At 39.5% G+C, this 18,193-nt stretch overlaps 1 protein-coding gene across 6 annotated transcripts in view; it reads left to right on the forward strand.

The window, feature by feature from the left end:
* UPF2 (UPF2 regulator of nonsense mediated mRNA decay) overlaps positions 1 to 18,193 on the forward strand; it is a gene marked incomplete at its 3' end in the record, with an annotated part of 61,787 nt that overhangs the window by 24,927 nt on the left and 18,667 nt on the right. For 4 of the 6 annotated variants that reach the window (XM_081210635.1, XM_081210636.1, XM_081210638.1 and 1 more), the window contains exons 7-18: positions 942 to 1,004; positions 3,640 to 3,743; positions 4,400 to 4,485; positions 5,154 to 5,262; positions 8,175 to 8,288; positions 8,648 to 8,764; positions 10,284 to 10,469; positions 11,395 to 11,598; positions 12,095 to 12,370; positions 13,981 to 14,164; positions 15,836 to 15,975; positions 16,424 to 16,528. In XM_081210635.1, the coding sequence (XP_081066761.1) occupies positions 942 to 1,004; positions 3,640 to 3,743; positions 4,400 to 4,485; positions 5,154 to 5,262; positions 8,175 to 8,288; positions 8,648 to 8,764; positions 10,284 to 10,469; positions 11,395 to 11,598; positions 12,095 to 12,370; positions 13,981 to 14,164; positions 15,836 to 15,975; positions 16,424 to 16,528 (1,688 nt within the window). The remainder of the gene's footprint in view (positions 1 to 941; positions 1,005 to 3,639; positions 3,744 to 4,399; positions 4,486 to 5,153; positions 5,263 to 8,174; positions 8,289 to 8,647; positions 8,765 to 10,283; positions 10,470 to 11,394; positions 11,599 to 12,094; positions 12,371 to 13,980; positions 14,165 to 15,835; positions 15,976 to 16,423; positions 16,529 to 18,193) is intronic. The other 2 variants (XM_081210637.1, XM_081210639.1) reach the window with 1 other exon arrangement.

Here is an 18,193-nt window from a genome sequence, read left to right on the forward strand (position 1 = left end):
CCATGGCTTAGCTCCCGGTAACAGCAGCAGAAGGACCAGGGGAGGAATAAAGTGTCTGGGATTTCTTTTGTGAGTACCTGCATGCTTCTGTGTCCATGCTTAGCCATGGTTTGGGTCAGTGCTACTTGTGAACCAAGCCACTATAAATCTTACTATAGAGAAAGCCTTTTTGGATTAAGTGAATTCCAGTTCCAGTTTTGCTGTCAAAAGTTGTTTTCCTGAAATAGTTCTCTGCTAGCTATAGCCTCGTTTTCCAGGGTAAATGGCAATTGTTGAGGAACTTAACCATGTTTGGAGGATAGTATTCACAAACTTGCTGCCTAGCCTTGCACAAGTCACATTCTCTTAACTTTAGTTCTCCTGTGTATGGAATATGAATTATATAGTGACCTACCTTGCAAGGCTGTTAGGGTGAATGAGATTGGTTGTGAAGCACTTTGTGTGGTTAAAAGTGTAATGACATCTGTGTATGAGTGAGAGAAAGCAGATGAGGGGCAGGGAGAGAACAATAATTCAATTCCGTTCATTGAATTCTCTCCCAAATTGTAAACTAATACTAAAAATCTACTAAATTGTGTGGATATTTGACCTGCTGATAATATGTGGTGGTTGTCTTTAAATAAGAAGCAACCCATTGCTTTGAAAACTTCTCAGTCTGGCTTAAGATTCAAATTTTAGGATATTCATCTCAGCACTGTTTATTTTTCACATAGTTTATTGGTGATAGTAAGATTAGAATATTAATATGTTTTATACCCCAATATACTTTAAATAAAAACCCTGATTGCGTACTATTAATATGGAAAGTAACATGAACTTGGGGAGGGAACATCTACATAAAGGAAGAGGAAATTATTTCTTTCATAATAAAGATTTGCTTCTGTGTCATGTTTTGTTATGGGTGTGTTTAAATTTTTTTGTTCTATTTTTAATATGATTAGGCAAGAAACAGGGAGCAGATAGCACCGGAGCTGAAAATAGTGACGGAAAGCAAGCTGCACGAAGTGAGTTTATAGGTGGTGCCTAAGGAGAAGAAGCCGCTTAAAGCAGATAAGCTTATAGGGGGTAGGGAGCAGATAGAAGTTCTAGGCAGAGTGACTCATGCCAAATTATCTGTAACTAGAGCCGTTTTAGATAAGTGCTGTGTCAGGCTTCTATATGGGAGCAAAACAAAATACTTAAAATGGTTAAGAAAAATGGTTCAGACCCTGCTGATAATCAAATTAACTTAGGGGTGAACTTGAAATACTAGTTCCTGTAGGTAGCCAATGATGATTTTGTGTTCTGGCTGCCACTTTGAACACATTCCTCTTGGAAAGCACCTAGAAGTTAATGTAAAGCTTAAGTGAAAACAGAAGGAAATTTTCCAGTGAGGACTGAGACAAACCTCACCCAAATGTAAATTGTGTTTTTGGTCACACCAACTAACTTGCCACATAAAAGGTAAACTTTTTAGACTCACCACATTTATCAGAAATGAAAACCTTACTTTTTAAAAGATTGCTTATGAATCTGAGTTCAGAAACCCAACCAGGGTCACTAAAAATCCAGAGAGGGTAAAGATTTTCTTCTAAGACAATGAAATACCATATTTCACTGCATACTGGTTGCCACCACATAATAGTTGCACCACCCTTTTTTGGACTCCGAAAATGGTCCCAGAGCATTCCCCGCATAATGGTTGCAGGGTAACTTCTAAAGCTCCACTAAGCCTCAAGCTGCCCCCGCCCCGGCTTCTCTCCCACCTCGCCATCTCAGCCATGAGCTCCTAGGGGAGCGGAGCAGGCGGGAATGTTTCTCCCCATTCTCCTGCTGCTGCTTTTTTATCACTGTTTCAGTGGGAATTGATGCTGGGGACAACTGGGCCACGTGGGCTGAGGGGAGATGGTGGCGGCCCCCAGCAGGCCTGGCCACAGCTGCTGCCGTCGCCCCTCGTTTGCTGTTCCTATGGCGTTCCTTACGAAACTTCCTGTCCGAATTTGAATGGCTGTTCCGCTCTTGCAATGCAAAGTATAGGGCAGTTTTGTTCACTGTACAGATTCTGACAGATGAGTGACGCTGCTGCGTCTCAGTAGGCTGGACAAGAGAACATATGCACAAGGGAGGCTTCATTTTTACTGAAAGGTACACTAGTGTCTTTCCGTTTTCTCTCCCCATGGTCCCAATAACAACAGTGACTTTGTCTCTGGCTCTCCCTCGCTCTCCCTGCGCTGCCAGCCCGGCTCCTCCGATCCACCTGCTGTTGTCCCCACTTTATTCCTTGCATAATGGTCGCACTTTCGTATTTCCCCATGTAATAGTCGCACCCCCCCTTTTTGAAAGGAAAAATCAGCACAAAAAATGCGACCATTACGCGCTGAAATGCGGTTTCAGCAATGGTTCAGATAACATGTGAGGGTAATCTGGTTTTAAAAATGGCCAATTTAGTTTATTATAAAAAACATTTTTAAAACATTGCAACCATTGTAAGTTTAATACGCTGCAGGCAGCAAGACCTCTCCCCTCCCCTGAGTCAAGACAGGATTGGGGGAGGCAGGTTGGGTGATGACATATTTTGCCTGTCTATTAAAGCAAACCAAAATTTGTGGGCCCCTCTTTGTATCACATAAAGTTTGAAGGGGCAACTCTTTGTTTCAGTGTCTGCCTTAAAACTCCTAAATGCTTTTTTAAAATGCGGCCTAAATGCTGAAATAGTTCTACACATTAGTTAATTTTCCATCTTCCTTACCTGTGAGACCTATTTGCAGTCCAATCCATAGTGTATATAGTCTGACTAGGCGGCATTAGTTTTCATAGTAGGAGAAGTGTTGTGGATGAGCATGTAAGATCTGTCTGTATTAGATAATATTTAGGTAATGGGAACCAAGTTTCTTTAAAAAATATATGCGCTGTCTGGAGGTGAGAGAATTGACTGTGGCTTAAACCTACTGAGAGTACAAATCGTTGCTCTAGGAAAGGAGACTGATTTCTGAATTCTCTGTAATCTAATCCTTTGCTGTTGGAAAGTATAATGAAACGAGACTGGGAGCCACATAGAAAGCCTAGGCGGGCAACCCCTGCTGTAGAGGGTTGGTAATTGGGTTCATGGAAGAATCTTTCCCTTAGTGTTTAAAAGGCCACTTTCAATTTCAAACCTGAAACCAGAAACGGGTGGTGATATCAAAGCTTCCCAGGACTGGAACTCTGAGGAATCCACAAACCTAGATGCAAATGGGACTTTGGTTCCAAAAAAGTCTCTGTTGTCATTCTCAGTTCTACTAGGAGAGGACAAATATAGATCTCTTTGGTCTTCATAGGTTAGTTCTTCTTGCCTACTCTTGCCTCTTGTATGTGTCCTTCTTTGCTGTTGCTAATGAAAGTAGCACTGAACTTTGCTGTCTCTTCTATGTGCATTCAAATCTACTTTGCCCCATTTCTATTTTATCTTTCCCTTCAAAGATGTTACTAGGGAATGGCCTATAGGGATTGACCATTTTTCTTATGTTTATTTCCTCATTGAAAAAGTGTGATTCACTTCCCTAAGGTGAGTGATTATATAGGACTTGCAAGCATACTTGAACAGTTAATGTATCATTACTACAGTGTGTGAGAGCTTTTGGTTTCTCTCGTTTGTTTATTGTTGTTTTTTTTAATGGCTAGAACAAGAAGATGAAGAAGCCAGTACCGGGTCACATTTGAAGCTTATAGTAGATGCTTTTCTTCAGCAGCTCCCAAACTGTGTAAATAGAGACCTAATAGACAAGGTACAGTAAACTTGTAGTGTTTCTCCTTTATATCCATAAGTTGGTTATTGGATGTTGATATAATCTGTTAGATAGTTTTACTGTTATATGCCACTCTTACACCCACTGTTAATATGGTAAGATGCAAATATACAGTACAGCAGAAATTCGGTGAATGTTGGCAGTAACAATCCCAAATAAATTTTGTAAAAAATGTCCTAAAATTTGAGAGAGATTGGTGAACACTGCTAGCCATATACTTCAGTTTGTCAGCATTTCTGTCTTGGACTTAAACCAGTGAATTGTGTACCAATTAGCTCAGGTGCTCATAAATTGACCTGGGTATTTGCCAGCAGTTACAGTTCTAATCTACAGAGCAGACACATTCTGACGTGGCTGTGGCTTTATTGGCAAATAACTGTGTATATAGACTATTCAAAAGCAATATTCTATCCTTCCAAGTGAACTGTGATTGACTTAATTAAAAAATGGTTGGACCACCAGAAGTCAAATGAAATGACATAACAGATGTGATCTTGCCCAGGGACTGCCAATTGGCCTTCTTAAGGATGAAAGAAACTATTGTTTCCCATGTGTAGAAGAGTATGTGACACTCTTTCTTTTCACCTTTTAAATAATCTGTATATTGTCAGATTTAAGTGCCTTTCTTCTTGCAGGCAGCAATGGATTTTTGCATGAACATGAATACAAAAGCAAATAGGCGGAAGTTGGTTCGTGCTCTCTTCATAGTTCCTCGTCAAAGGTAAGTGTTGATGTAAATGTCATATTAATGGTCATGGCAGAGATACCTTAAGTAACAGGGACAGCAAACAATGGTTTAAGCTAAAATGACCTCCCAAAGCAGCAGGAGCATGGTAAACAAACACACGTAGATGCCTAATTAGTTCCAAAAAATATGTCATATCTAATACAAACAGATGCCACTGTTTAGTCATTAATTAACCCTAGCAAGAATAAAAGGCTTTCAAACATCATCTTCCAACAGGTAACTGGATTAAATATTGTCACATTTCATCCCTCCCTTATGAGAGTTTCATACCCCACCCTAGTATTTGGACAAATGTGGATTTTATGAAGTTAAATAGGCAGTGTTTGTGGACTCTATGAAGTTAAATAGGCAGTGGACTCTAGAAATGGCATTTCAATAGTGGCATTTGAATATTTTCAGAACAGGTGAGCAGATGTGACTCTATTCGTTTCTTTTCCACCCTCATGCATGTAGTTCTGTATAGTCAAAGAAATATGAACAACATCTGTAGGTAAAAAAAAAAAGATATTCCTTCCAAGAAGGTAGCTGAATGTACATGTATAAATATATCAGAAGTACACTTACAAAACAGAACAGTTAGAACTTTAATATTTTTCTATATAAAATAATGCTATATTGCATGTGTAACCTTTTCTTTGCAGGCTGGATTTGCTACCATTTTATGCACGGCTGGTTGGCACATTACATCCTTGTATGTCTGATGTAGCAGAGGATCTCTGTTCCATGCTAAAAGGTGACTTCAGATTCCATGTAAGTTTCTATTTGTTTTGCATCTCACAGATTCATTTAGGAAATGTTTTAAAATACAACAGTGTGAAAAGTTAAAAGTAATAATGCTGACAGTGTCATAATGGAATATGATGATGCTGTTTTATCGAGTAAGACTCAGTTTGTGAGAGTAAGTTTTCAAGGTATTACTCAATAAACTGATGTCTGACCAGCAATATGTATATTTGTGAACAGACATATAATAGTTGTACCTAACAAGAGAATGGGTTTTGTTACAGATGTTAATCTTCAGAATATCCTAAGACCGGATGTCTTTTGTTACCTTCATCTAGTTCACCAGCTACGGCCTGAGCACTGTAGCCCATGCGCTGGTAACCTTAAGGCTCGGTTACTGTGATGCTCTTTATGTGGGGCTGCCTTTGGGTCTGGTTTAGAAGCTCCAGCTGGTGTAGAATGCTTCAGCCAGATTTCTAAGGGGAGCTTTGAGAACATGCAACACAGTTCTTAAAACAGCTGCACTGGCTGCCAGTCTGCTACCAAGCCCAATGCAAGGTTCTTACATTGATTTACAAATCCCTGAACAACTTTGATCTAGGATACCCCAGGGACCACTTGAACCCATATACAAGCAACTCTCCCTTTGAGCGGGAGTTGCGTTCCAGGTCATTGCATGCCTGTTCTGCCCCCTTCCGGGGCTGAAAGTGACACACATGGTGGTGGTCGTGTGTCAATTGGACACATGCAAAATGATCACCGCCTGTATAGCAGCTTGATCACTGCAGGAGCTTCTTTGGTCATTCCCCAAGTTGGTGAGGCTTGTTTGACAACAACAAGAAATTGAGTCTTTAGTGTCATCAGGCCAGTCTGTGGAATACTCATCCTATAGAGACTCAGCAAGTGCCCTTTGTGCCAGCTATTAACCTCTTGCTGAAAACTTTTCTGCCAGGCTGAAGCATCCCCCACAATAGTCTGTTGATAGAATTGTAGAGTTGGAATGGACTGTGAGAGCCATCTAGTCCAGCCCCCTGCAAATGCAGGAATCCTTTGTCCAATGTGGGGCTGGAACCCACAACCCTGTGTTTAAGAGTCTCATGCTTTACTTAACTGAGCTGTTGATTTGAGCTGCTTTTAATTTATTTTTGCTTTTAATTTGTTTTTAACTTATTGCTATTTTATTATTTGGTTTCTTTGATTTGTTGTAAATCACTGTGATATATATTTATGATACAGTGATATATGTGTATATATTAGATATAGATATATGTGAGATTTCCATGAGGCAGTGTTTTTTACCTGCGGTCTGGAAACCTCCAGAGGTTCTCAGGAGCTCAGTGAAAATGCTACAGAGTTCTATGACATGTGCACTGTATGCAGAAAATGCAACCTATCTGCTAGTTTAAATCTGGAAGTTTAAAATAGAAAAACCAGTTGCCTTTACAGCAGTTCATGTAACTGCAGTCCTCCGCTTCCAGCAAAGAGCTTCATTGGACCATGTCAGCAAAGGAGATATGCAGCAGTTGCATTTCTAATCTGAAATATTCTCACGTATCCTCTCATGTGATACCCCAAAATTATGACACCTCAATCTGGTACTAAAAAAAGAGAGATTTTGTTGAACAATGAATTCTTAGAAAACTCCAAGGATGATATATTTGAACAATTTAATAACATAAAAGTGTTGATGAATACAGAATGCTAAATCAAATCAATAAATGCCTCTGCTCTTGCGTGGTTTTGTACTTGTGCATTTTTGTATATCATAAAGCAGTCATTCTTCAAAAATACCCCCACCCGAAATAAACAGGTATGTAATAAAAATATAATTTGGCCAGAGAGAGTCATCTTTAATTTTTAGTGATTCACCTGGCCACTTCACTATAAGTTAAGAACTAACTTAAGAAATTAAAAGTCTTGAGGATGTTATTACTGTTATAAAGAGTACCAATATGATGATAACTCTACTGATTAAATCTGCAGGCCAATCTTATAAAGATATTTGTCGCATTAACTTTTAGTACTAATGTGACTGTTGGCTGGGACTCGGAGTACCAGGACCATCTCCTGGTGGTGCTTATTACCTATTTAAACAGCAAACTCCTGTGCCATATCTCAATCTGCTTTTGAAAGTCCACTTGATTTCTACTTAGCATAGAGAGCTACTGATAATGAAGCACAAGCCCAATACTCCTGGGACATGTGAAACTCGATGTATACTTCTTTGGATTCTGGCCATTGTGTTTCAATATCCCACCAATAAATTGGATTTAAAATTGGTTATTTAATTGGTTATTTTATGCAATCTTTCACCTGTTCATGAACAAAAAGGCAGGACTATTTGGGCCTCGGCAGTCCTGCATGCATAGAATCTGGCACCAAGAGGGAAATCTTGAGAATGTCATCTATCACTCAGAAACATTTGGGAAGAATGGAGGAGCATAGTTCCATAGTTCCTGATGCACATATATCCACATATCATTTGTTTGCCATCATTGTGAATTTTGAACCCATGTTTTTAGAAACGTCCAAACATTATTTATAAGACTCTTTCTTTGATTGTAATTCAGTTAACTCATTGAAATCCTCCAGAAAAAGAACTGAATATTTTAGCCACATCCCTGAAAATATTATACTGATTGTATTATTTGCATCCTAAATACACCCAGTGTCAATTTTTATACCAAAAAACACTTTTAATTTTATTTTTTAAAACTGCCTTAACTGAAGTAATAAAGCCAGATTTCAATTTAACAATGAAGGCTATTCTCAAACCATTCTTCTGCTTCTCCTTGTACTGCACTCCCCCGGCCCCTTGTTGCACTCTGGCGAGTGTGCGCCCACGCACATGAAAATAGACAGCTGCATATCTGTTGTGGGCAATAACATATTAATTTGTTGCATACTAAAAGTAAATCTTCCTGTATTCCTATGTCTAGGTGAGAAAGAAGGACCAGATCAACATTGAAACAAAGAATAAAACTGTGCGATTCATTGGTGAACTTACTAAGTTTAAAATGTTCTCCAAAAGTGACACTCTGCATTGCTTAAAGGTTGGTGCTCATGTACACTGGGGATCAGTTCACATCCCCTTTTTCTTTTCTTTTCCTGGCATACTCAGAGGTTCTCTATACAAAGCTTGTGTCGCAATATACTTTTTATAATGGCAGAGGGAATAATTGGGTGTGATCGACAGTGGGTGTGGTTGTATATTATCAGTGTATATTATCCTTTAATGTATATTTTTAAGAATTGGAATTCCATCACTATAGATAAGATGTGATGAAGCTGTGCTGCCACTTTAAGAATTTCACATTTTACTTTAGCCCCAAACAAGGTTGATTTTGAGCCCACTCTGAATACTCTGATAAATTAGTATGAAAGGCATTCTAAATGTAATTTATTTCCACAGATGCTCTTGTCTGACTTCTCTCATCACCATATTGAAATGGCATGTACATTGTTGGAGACTTGTGGTCGATTCCTGTTCAGATCTCCAGAATCTCATTTGAGAACTAGTGTCCTTTTGGTAAGAATAATTTGTTTAGGGAGCTGTTTTTAAAACATAAACATAACAGCCTGCTGGGTGAGGCCAATGGCCCATCTAGTCCAGTCTCCTGTTCTTCCTAAGGGGGCTAAGCACATGCAGTCCCTGAGCACGAGAGCACTCTCCCTCCTGCAGTTTCCAGCAGCTGGTGTCCAGAAGTATTGCTGCTTCTGAGCATAGCCATCGTAGCTAGTAGCCAAGTTTGTGGCCATCACTGCCTCCTGTGGGAGCAAGTTCTGTAGTTAAGCCCTGTGCTGTGTGAACAAGCACTTTCTTTTAGCTGTTCTGAATCTTCCAACATTCAGCTTCATTGAATTTGTGAGAGGGAGAACAATGTTTTCTCTCCGTGCCATGCAAAAAATTATAAACTTCCACCATGTCACCTCTTATTCGTCTTTTCTCTAAACTAAAAAGTCCCCAAACACTTCTGCTTTTCCTCAAGTTGTTCTTTGACAACTCTTTCAAAGCCATAGTTACAATAAAATGTTCTAAGATATGATTCTAATGCTTAGCAGGTGGTGGGCCAGTTCCTGTGGGAGAAGAGACGCTTCCCTACCCAGGGTAACACATTTTATTTTATGCAGTCTGTCCTTGGGGGCAAAGTCACACAAATCAGCTTTCTCCTCCTACGAGTCTCTGCCTGGAACATCCACATTTATTACAGGATAAGGGTTTGTGTAGGGGTCGGCAACCTAAGGCCCATGGGCTGGAAGCAGCCCACGGAGGGGTCAGCAACCTAAGGCCCATGGGCTGGAAGCAGCCCACGGAGGGGTCAGCAACCTAAGGCCCATGGGCCGGAAGCAGCCCCCGAGCCGCCCCTGAACCGAGTTGCCCACTCAAGCGAGTCCCCGCTCGATGTGATAAACGGGGACTCTCTTCCATGGCTCCAGAAATCGCTTCTGCGCATGCCCAGACACTGGAAATCGCGTCTTCACATGTCCACGGTGCCGGAAATCGCTTGTGTGCAGGTGCGATTTTTTTTTGCATCTGGGCATGCGCAGAAGTGATTTCTGGTGTCATGCTGCGCCAGTCTGGCCCACAGAGGATCTCCGCAGGAGTGATCCAGCCCATGCCCGGTAAGCCTTGCCAACCCCTGGGTTTGTGGGTTGAGATTTGTGGCAGTTGCTTACTGACAGTGAGAATTGGCTCCCCCTTTGGTAGCCATCTGAACTGGCGCAAGAACTTCAGCGGAGAATTATATGCTTAGCTATCAGCCGCCTTGGTGGGCAGAAAGCACAAGGAGCAAGGATGTGTGTCTTACCTTCCTACATTATCAAATTATAGTTAAAAATAGAGGGCTGCACGTTCAGCAATAGTTGTTAGAGGTGCAGTGTAGGAAAGCTAAGTAGATTTTAGCTTGTGAGCCAGATAATATTTCACAGTATGATTTTCTTGGTAGAAAATAGGTTTTTGCTTTTGCTTTAGCTAGAAGAACATAACAGATGGTTCTTATGAAAACTTAGTATGTCTGCACAGGGTGATTATTTCTCTTTGTTTCCAGGAACAAATGATGCGAAAGAAACAAGCAATGCACCTGGATGCACGCTATGTCACCATGGTGGAAAATGCCTACTACTACTGCAATCCTCCTCCCGCTGAGAAAACAGTGAAAAAGAAACGCCCTCCTCTCCAGGAGTATATTCGGAAGCTCCTTTATAAGGATCTCTCCAAAGTCACTACTGAGAAGGTGCGTTCTCTTCAATCTTGGTGGGTTTCCCCAAAAACCATTATCCAGGAATAGAATAATGGAATTTTATCCTAGAATAACTTCTAAAGCATGAAATCTAAAGGACATAGGATTTTAAATTTAATTTTTCCTGTTTTATTTTTTTTTTTAAATGAATGAGATTATCAGGGAAGTAAGCTGAAGGACACTAAAATGAATGGGAAAGTGCAGATCAGATAGCTAACTTCAAACTAATACACCTGAATATTGTCTTGAATATTAAATTACATTAAAGTACTTAAGTCCTCAGGAGCAATATGTTGAGTATATCATGTAAAGATTTACTTAAAGCAAAGATTCTTACATTTGTTAAGTTTAGCACCTAGACTTTGAAAATAAGCCTCCAAAAACTACTTGTCTGTAGCATTCTACAAGCCCGCCTGTTTCTCTGCAGCATACTAATGCGTTTGTGGCACATCTAACAGCATGATAGTTTTTAAAAAAGAACTTTTACAAATGTCCTGCCTGTGGAAACCTATCAGCTTTCCCTCAGGTACTGTTCTGGGGCTTCTCTTGCTCTTCCCCAAGCAAATTTCAGGGGTGGGGAGAAGGGGGAAATCCTGTTGTGCGAGCAGAATCCCCTTCCACAGGGCTGCTTCTGGCAGTCCTTTCTTGGCTTCAGTCCTTTCTTCAAGGGATGAATGGGAAATCCTTTCCAGCATGACTAAAGACAGCAGTAGCACTTTGATATGATGGGTTGATATGTCGGCTCTGAGTGTGTGTGTGTGTTAAGATAAGAGGTCACAATGAACTATGGGTAACCCAAAGTACTTTTTTCTTTGGGGGAGGGGGAGTAATTTTACTTAGTAGTCAACATATATGTATGTAAAGCATCCAACTTTGTTTTTTTTCTTTTTGAGTTAAGTTTCTTTAAAATCTTGTTCAGGTCCTGAGACAGATGCGCAAATTGCCCTGGCATGACCCTGAAGTGAAAGACTATGTTATATGTTGTATGATCAACATCTGGAATGTGAAATACAATAGTATTCACTGTGTAGCCAACCTTTTAGCAGGACTGGTACTTTACCAAGAGGATGTTGGAATTCATGTTGTGGATGGTGTCCTAGAGGATATTCGGCTAGGAATGGAGGTAAAAAACTTTTAGGTTTTTCTATGTGAAATAGAACATAGTACAAAACATTTAAAAAGAAGTTTAGAAATTATGTACGTTAACTTTTTAATAAACATTTGAGGCCCAAGGTTGAGGAAGGATGCACTAAGTAAAAAGCACGGTAGGAGTTGATATGGTGGTTTTATAGCATCGTTGTCCTTGACATAAATGGCTAGACTGGATTGGTAGTTCTTAGGACAAGTTTTCATTGGTTAACTGATAAAGTGAGATGCATGTGAGATACTGAGGGATGGAGAGGCCTGGATCAAAATTCTCCAATCTGCATGTTTACACTGCACTTCACTTAATTATGCTAATTTATCATGAACAGTAGTGCAGGCAGCCACACTGTTGCCTCCATCTTTACAGCTTTTGCTTAATCATAGTACATTATGAGGCCTCTGCAGGGTATTGAACTTCATCTAGTGTTTAAGAAGTGTATGTTAACATGTCAGTGGTATTTTGTTTGCTGAAGGTTAATCAGCCAAAATTTAACCAGCGGAGGATCAGCAGTGCCAAGTTCCTGGGTGAACTGTACAATTACAGAATGGTAGAGTCGGCAGTAATATTTCGAACTCTGTACTCCTTTACATCATTTGGTGTGAATTCGGATGGTACATCTAGCCCACTTGATCCTCCAGAACATCTTTTCCGAATTCGACTGGTGTGTACCATCCTTGACACTTGTGGGCAATACTTTGACAGAGGATCCAGCAAACGGAAACTTGACTGCTTTCTGGTCTATTTCCAGGTAGGAACAAGCTTCATCTTTCCCTGTCACCAAATTTGTCTCTTACATATTACTTATTTATTATTTTATTTGAAGTAGGCATGCCCCTCACAAAGTAACATGTAGAAATGCGAGTGCTATTAAGATGTATTTGGATGGTCACCAGAAGAATGTTATTTATTAAATTTGTTAGGCGCTTTATCTTGCCCAGGGCAACCTAAAGCGACTTACAACCAACCAAACAGACAGACCCCCCACAGCAACAACATAGATACATTAAAGCCAAGAAGAAAAAGAAATATATTAAAGACATATCCACTTCTAAAAGGTCACAGATAATTACAGACCAAAGGCCTAGCTATAGAGGAAAGTTTTTGCCTGGTGCCTAAAGCCTTATAATAATGGTGCTAGGCAAGCCTCCCTTCCACAATCGGGAGCCACTGCAGAAAAGGCCTGTTCTTGCGTCGCCACTCTCTGGACTTATTGTTGAGGGAGATACTTGAAGAAGGGTCTCAAATGATGATTGGAGGGTCTGGGTCGGAGGTGATCCTTGAAGTCTTGCAGTCCTGAACCATTTTAGGCTTTATAGGTAAAAACCAGCGCTTAGAATTGGGCCCAGAAACTAATAGGCAGCCAGTGCAGGCAGGCCAGGATTGGCATTATATGCTCAAACCATATTTCTCCAGTTAGCAACCTTGCCACTGAATTCTGCACCAGCTGAAGCTTCTGAACCGTCTTCAGAGGCAGCCCTGTGTATAATGCATAGACAAGAGAAGTTAGACTATTCCTGTCCAGATAGGAGCGCAGTTGGGTAACCAGCCGAAGTAAGAGTTGCAGAATAAAAAAGTTGAATGAAAAGGGTAGAAAGGAGTTAAACTATCAGGAGGAAAATAAAATTGTGTTAAATCTGACCGACACTAGGTGGTATTTATGCCACATTTGTTCAGCAGTGCAAATTAGGTGAAGAAGGCATGATTGAAGAGTAATCCCATGTTGAAAGGAGAAGAATTATAGGGACAAAACAAAATCAATGAGAGAGACAAGAGAAGTTAATAAAACATTTAAATGAAGAAGAAACTGTAGTATCAACAGTGCATTCAGTCAATAGTTGGCAAAGTAAAACTGATCTCAAAAACACTGTAAAATGTTATTGAAATGGGAAACAAAAGATGAATTGGTTAAATCAGCAACGATACACTGGGCTAAAGATTTTGGTCATAATATTGATATGACCCCATGGGAACTACTGTGGAGAGTGAATATGAAATATACAGCCTGTTTTACTTTAAAGGAAAATTACATGTAAATTATATGCAGGTGGCATTTAATGCCAAATAAATTGGTAAAGATGTTTAAGACTATGTCAAATAAATGCTGGAAGTGTAAAAATAATGAAGGGACGTTTCTTCATATGTGGCGGACATGTGAAAAAGCTAAAGGCTTTTGGGAAACTATACATAATAAAATGAAAAAGATATTTAAGCTGGTTATTCACCCCAAAGCCTGAAGTTTTTCTCCTAGTGATAAGTTAGCCTTGTTCCTTGTTTTAGCTTTGTATGTTAAGATCCGAATTTCACTAGACTAATTCTAGTGGTTGCCTATCTGTTTTGCAATTATCTGTGTCTTTCCAGAGGTATGTTTGGTGGAAGAAAAGCCTGGATGTTTGGACAAAAGATCACCCGTTCCCTATAGACATTGACTATATGATCAGTGATACATTAGAATTACTGAGACCAAAGATAAAACTGTGCAATTCCTTGGAAGAATCTGTTAGGCAGGTACAAGAACTGGAAAGGGAATTCTTAATCAAACTAGGTAAGAATGCTACATCAAGAATGAAAGGAACTGAAATCATTGTTGTCTGTTTCTGCATTTTTTGGCTATATAGTACAGTACTTTCTGTAACTTGAATAAATTTTTAGGATAAGTGAGTATGTACTTGACTCATTCTAGAATTTTGAAATATGTTATGAGGACTGTAGCAACATACAGTGAGGATGGGGATGCAGGCTGGTCTGTGAATCTGTTCCTGGTATAAATTAGTATTTACAGTGGTATCTCGGGTTACAGTCGCTTCAGGTTACAGACTCCTCTAACCCAGAAATAGTACCACAGGTTAAGAACTTTGCTTCAGGATGAGAACAGAAATTGTGCGGCGGCAGCGGGAGGCCCCATTAGCTAAAGTGGTACCTCAGGTTTAGAACAGTTTCAGGTTAAGAACAGACCTCCAGAATGAATTCAGTTCTTAACCTGAGGTACCACTGTACCGTCATTTGCATGTTCTGACCTGTGTGTTGTGCTACTTCTAATGTGCAGAGATCTTTTGTTCCTTTATCTTTCCCAGAAGGATTAAGTTCTCTGTAGAATCAGAATGTAACATAAATAATAACCTTGTAGATTGATAAAAACTACATTCAGCAAGAAACCGGAAGAATTTTTACTAGGAATGGTTTCAGATAATATTCCCAAAAACAAAACTAGGCTATTTATGTATGCAACGTCAGCAGCAAGGGTTGTAGTGGCAAAACACTGGAAAGATAAAAATACAGCCACTGAAGAGGAGTGGGTAGTACTTGGAGCTGGCAAAGCTGACAGATGCAATAAGAGATAAACCTAAAAAGTTGGTGAAAGAAGAATGGGAATGTTTAAATAATTATTTAGGGGACAAGGGCTCAGCAAGAAAGATCTGGCTATGTTTAGAATGATGCCGCATAGAGAAATGCTCCCTGATACCAAGATGAGGGATTCCTTTGGAATGCAGATAGAGATAATTGATAAGAATAATGATCTGTTGTGAGCTTGATGGAAGTGTACAATAGATGAGCTTTCCTGCTTTGGCTCAGGTTCCTTTTTCTTTTTTCCCCCTTCTATTTTTCTTTTCTTTTATCTTTCCCATAGTTGCCTATGTTCTGTATCATGTACTTCGATATTTTTTGTAGTCTTTTGTAGTTTTTTTCATTACTATTAAGGAATTTTCCTTTGTAATTTTGGTTGTCTATATTTATATGTACCTGTTTAAAGCAAAATAAAAGTTAAAAAAAGAAAAGGAAAAAAATAACCTTGCATTTAATATCAACTCTCACAACCCCTTTTTCTGTTAGATAATTGCGTAATTCCTTTGATGCATACCACATTTTGATCACATGCTTAGTGCTGGCAAAAAAAAACTATAAAAAGCAAGTAAAAATCAAGTAACAAAAGCCATTATTATTGTGGTTCTCTGTTAAAAAATTAGGGTAAGCATCTATCAAAAGAAAATAGTAATGTTGGTTGATGGGACAGTAAAATGTCCTGAGAATTGTTCGTAAACTTAGCTTGACCTTTTGCATGTATCTCTTAAGTAAAACTGCAGTCCTGACCTTAGTTACTTGGGAGTGAATAGCCACTGGTTTCAGTAGTCCTTACAAGTACATGTGTGTTGGATCTCCGACACGGTCAGAATTCTTTCTAATGCCACTCATTAATAATTCTTATTTCCTTTCTTAGGCCTTGTGAATGACAAGGACTCTAAAGAATCAATTACTGAGGGAGAGAACCTTGAGGAAGATGAGGAGGAGGAAGAAGGTGGAGTCGAGATAGAAGAGCAATCTGGAAATGAAAGTGAAATAAATGAGCCAGAGGAGGAGGTATTCTTTTTCCACCATTAATTTACTAAGCTACAATTTGAGGGGCTGGGCTGTGTAACTGTTGCCAATCATAATGAGTAATTACCAGTTGAGGCTCCAAATATCAAAGATGGAGGTAACCTGGTAGTTATTGTGCTCAAGGTCCTTCTACTGCCGCCGATAAGTATGATTTTATTATGGGAACTGCAAAGTTGTGTTCTGTTTGCCGGACCCACTTGGAGTCTCTTGGAGCTCTGGTCATTTATTAAGTAGGGTAGAAGGGGGGTAAATGAGTTTCTGAACTTGAATGAGCATATGCTTCACTCACCATCAACAGGCTAAGCAGAACTGAAATGACCATGGAGGAGAGATTTCTGAGACAGTGTAAATTTAAGTGTGTGTATATGTTAATCAGTTTCATTAAAACATGGTTTATGATTATGCATTAAAACTCCAGTAAACATTTCAGGAGGGCTCTGATAATGATGATGAAGAGGGAGAAGAGGAGGAAGAAGAAAATACTGATTATCTCACAGACTCTAATAAGGAAAATGAAACTGATGAAGAAAATACTGTATGTATTGCTGTACTATTTATTTCTTTAAAACATTTCTTATAAACATTCATTAGAAGGTCAATTAGTGGTCTCAGTCCACAGCAAGCCACATAAGTACTGCAGGCTTGATATTAATGACCAGCAAATGCCTGGATGAACAAAACAAATAAGTCTTTAGCAAGCACCAAAGCATCCAAGTTGGTGCTTGCCATCTTCCAAAAGCTGAGTTCCACAACAGCAAACACCCTCCCCCAGATTACCACAAGATGAATTTCAGCAGACTGAATTTCAGCAGACTGCCACACCACACATCATGGTTTACTGTTTCAGCAGTATTACATGGACAAGAGTCCACAAGCCCAAGCAAAACATTGGACTTGAACTCTTCCCCCCTCTGTTCTCTTACTCTTGTGCTGCCAGGAAAAGGACTTCCATTGAATTTAGTGTTCATTCAAAAAATCTTGCTGAGCATTACATAGAACCAGGAGTTCTGCTTTAAAACGGTGGTTGGTTACTAAACGAGTCCATTTCAAATCATGGGTTATGAAGCTGGCTTTTTAAACCACTGTTTGTTGTAAGCCAAGATCCCTGGCTCTTAGGTAAGCTGAGATTCTTTACTGGTAGGGAGCCGTGTTGGTTTGCTGTAGCTGAAACAAAATAAAAAAAATTCTTCCAGTAGCACCTTAGAGACCAACTAAGTTTGTTATTGGTATGAGCTTTCGTGTGCATGCACACTTCTTCAGGTATCACACGAAAGCTCATACCAATATGGTCTCTAAGGTGCTACTGGAAGAATTTCTTTATTCTGAGATTCTTTGCAAGTGAATCTAAACTTGGCAGAACCCCTGTACACCACAGTGCAGAGAAGAACTCAAGCACATGTCAAACAGGTGCATGCAAACTTAGTGCATGCAAACCAGGCCATTAAGTACGTAGGTGTTAATATTAATTAGTTTACTTTGGATTATCAATTCACACAAATTCATATGAATATCAAGTTACGAAGATGTAACTGATATTTGGCTCTAGACTGGATTTATCAGAAACCTACAGAATGCCTACCGTAGAAGTCTTGTGTTATGGAAGAGCATTGTTGTTGTTGTTGTTTAGTCGTGTCCAACTCTTCGTGACCCCATGGACCAGAGCATTAATGAAAACAAATAGTATCTCATAGAATTGGTCACATTACCCTGCAACGAAATTTACTGTTGTATTGCCAGCTGTTGTATTGGCAACATCTATGCATAGGATCTGAAGCTAAGACTTTATGAGAACAAATACATAGTGCAGCTCCTTTATTTGTAATTTAAAAGAAGGGGCAGCTAAAGGAAACTTACAATTGTGCTTCAACTAACTCAACTTCCTGTATTAGAAACTAATCTGCAAAGTAGCCTTGTTTTCTGAGAGATACAAGTGGTGTCCCTTTTATAAAGCAAGCATATTTCCTCCCCTATCTGAAGCCAAGTGTGTGTTGTGGAGAAAGCCCAATATGAAACCTACGTAACTAAAAGTAAGAATTTAGCATTAAACCTAATAGTTAGAACTAGAAAGCCTTAATTATAGTGAGAGCTTGTAATTGTACTAATTCCCTCTGACCGGTAGTTGAAATGATTTTAAGACTGTTGACCCGTCCAAAAGCCCTGCTCCCTTGTCTTCCATTTAGCCTGAGTGAGAGAGGCCCAT

This window comes from Podarcis bocagei (assembly GCF_964188305.1).
Source record: "Podarcis bocagei genome assembly, chromosome: 10".
Taxonomy (NCBI): Eukaryota; Metazoa; Chordata; class Lepidosauria; order Squamata; family Lacertidae; genus Podarcis; species Podarcis bocagei.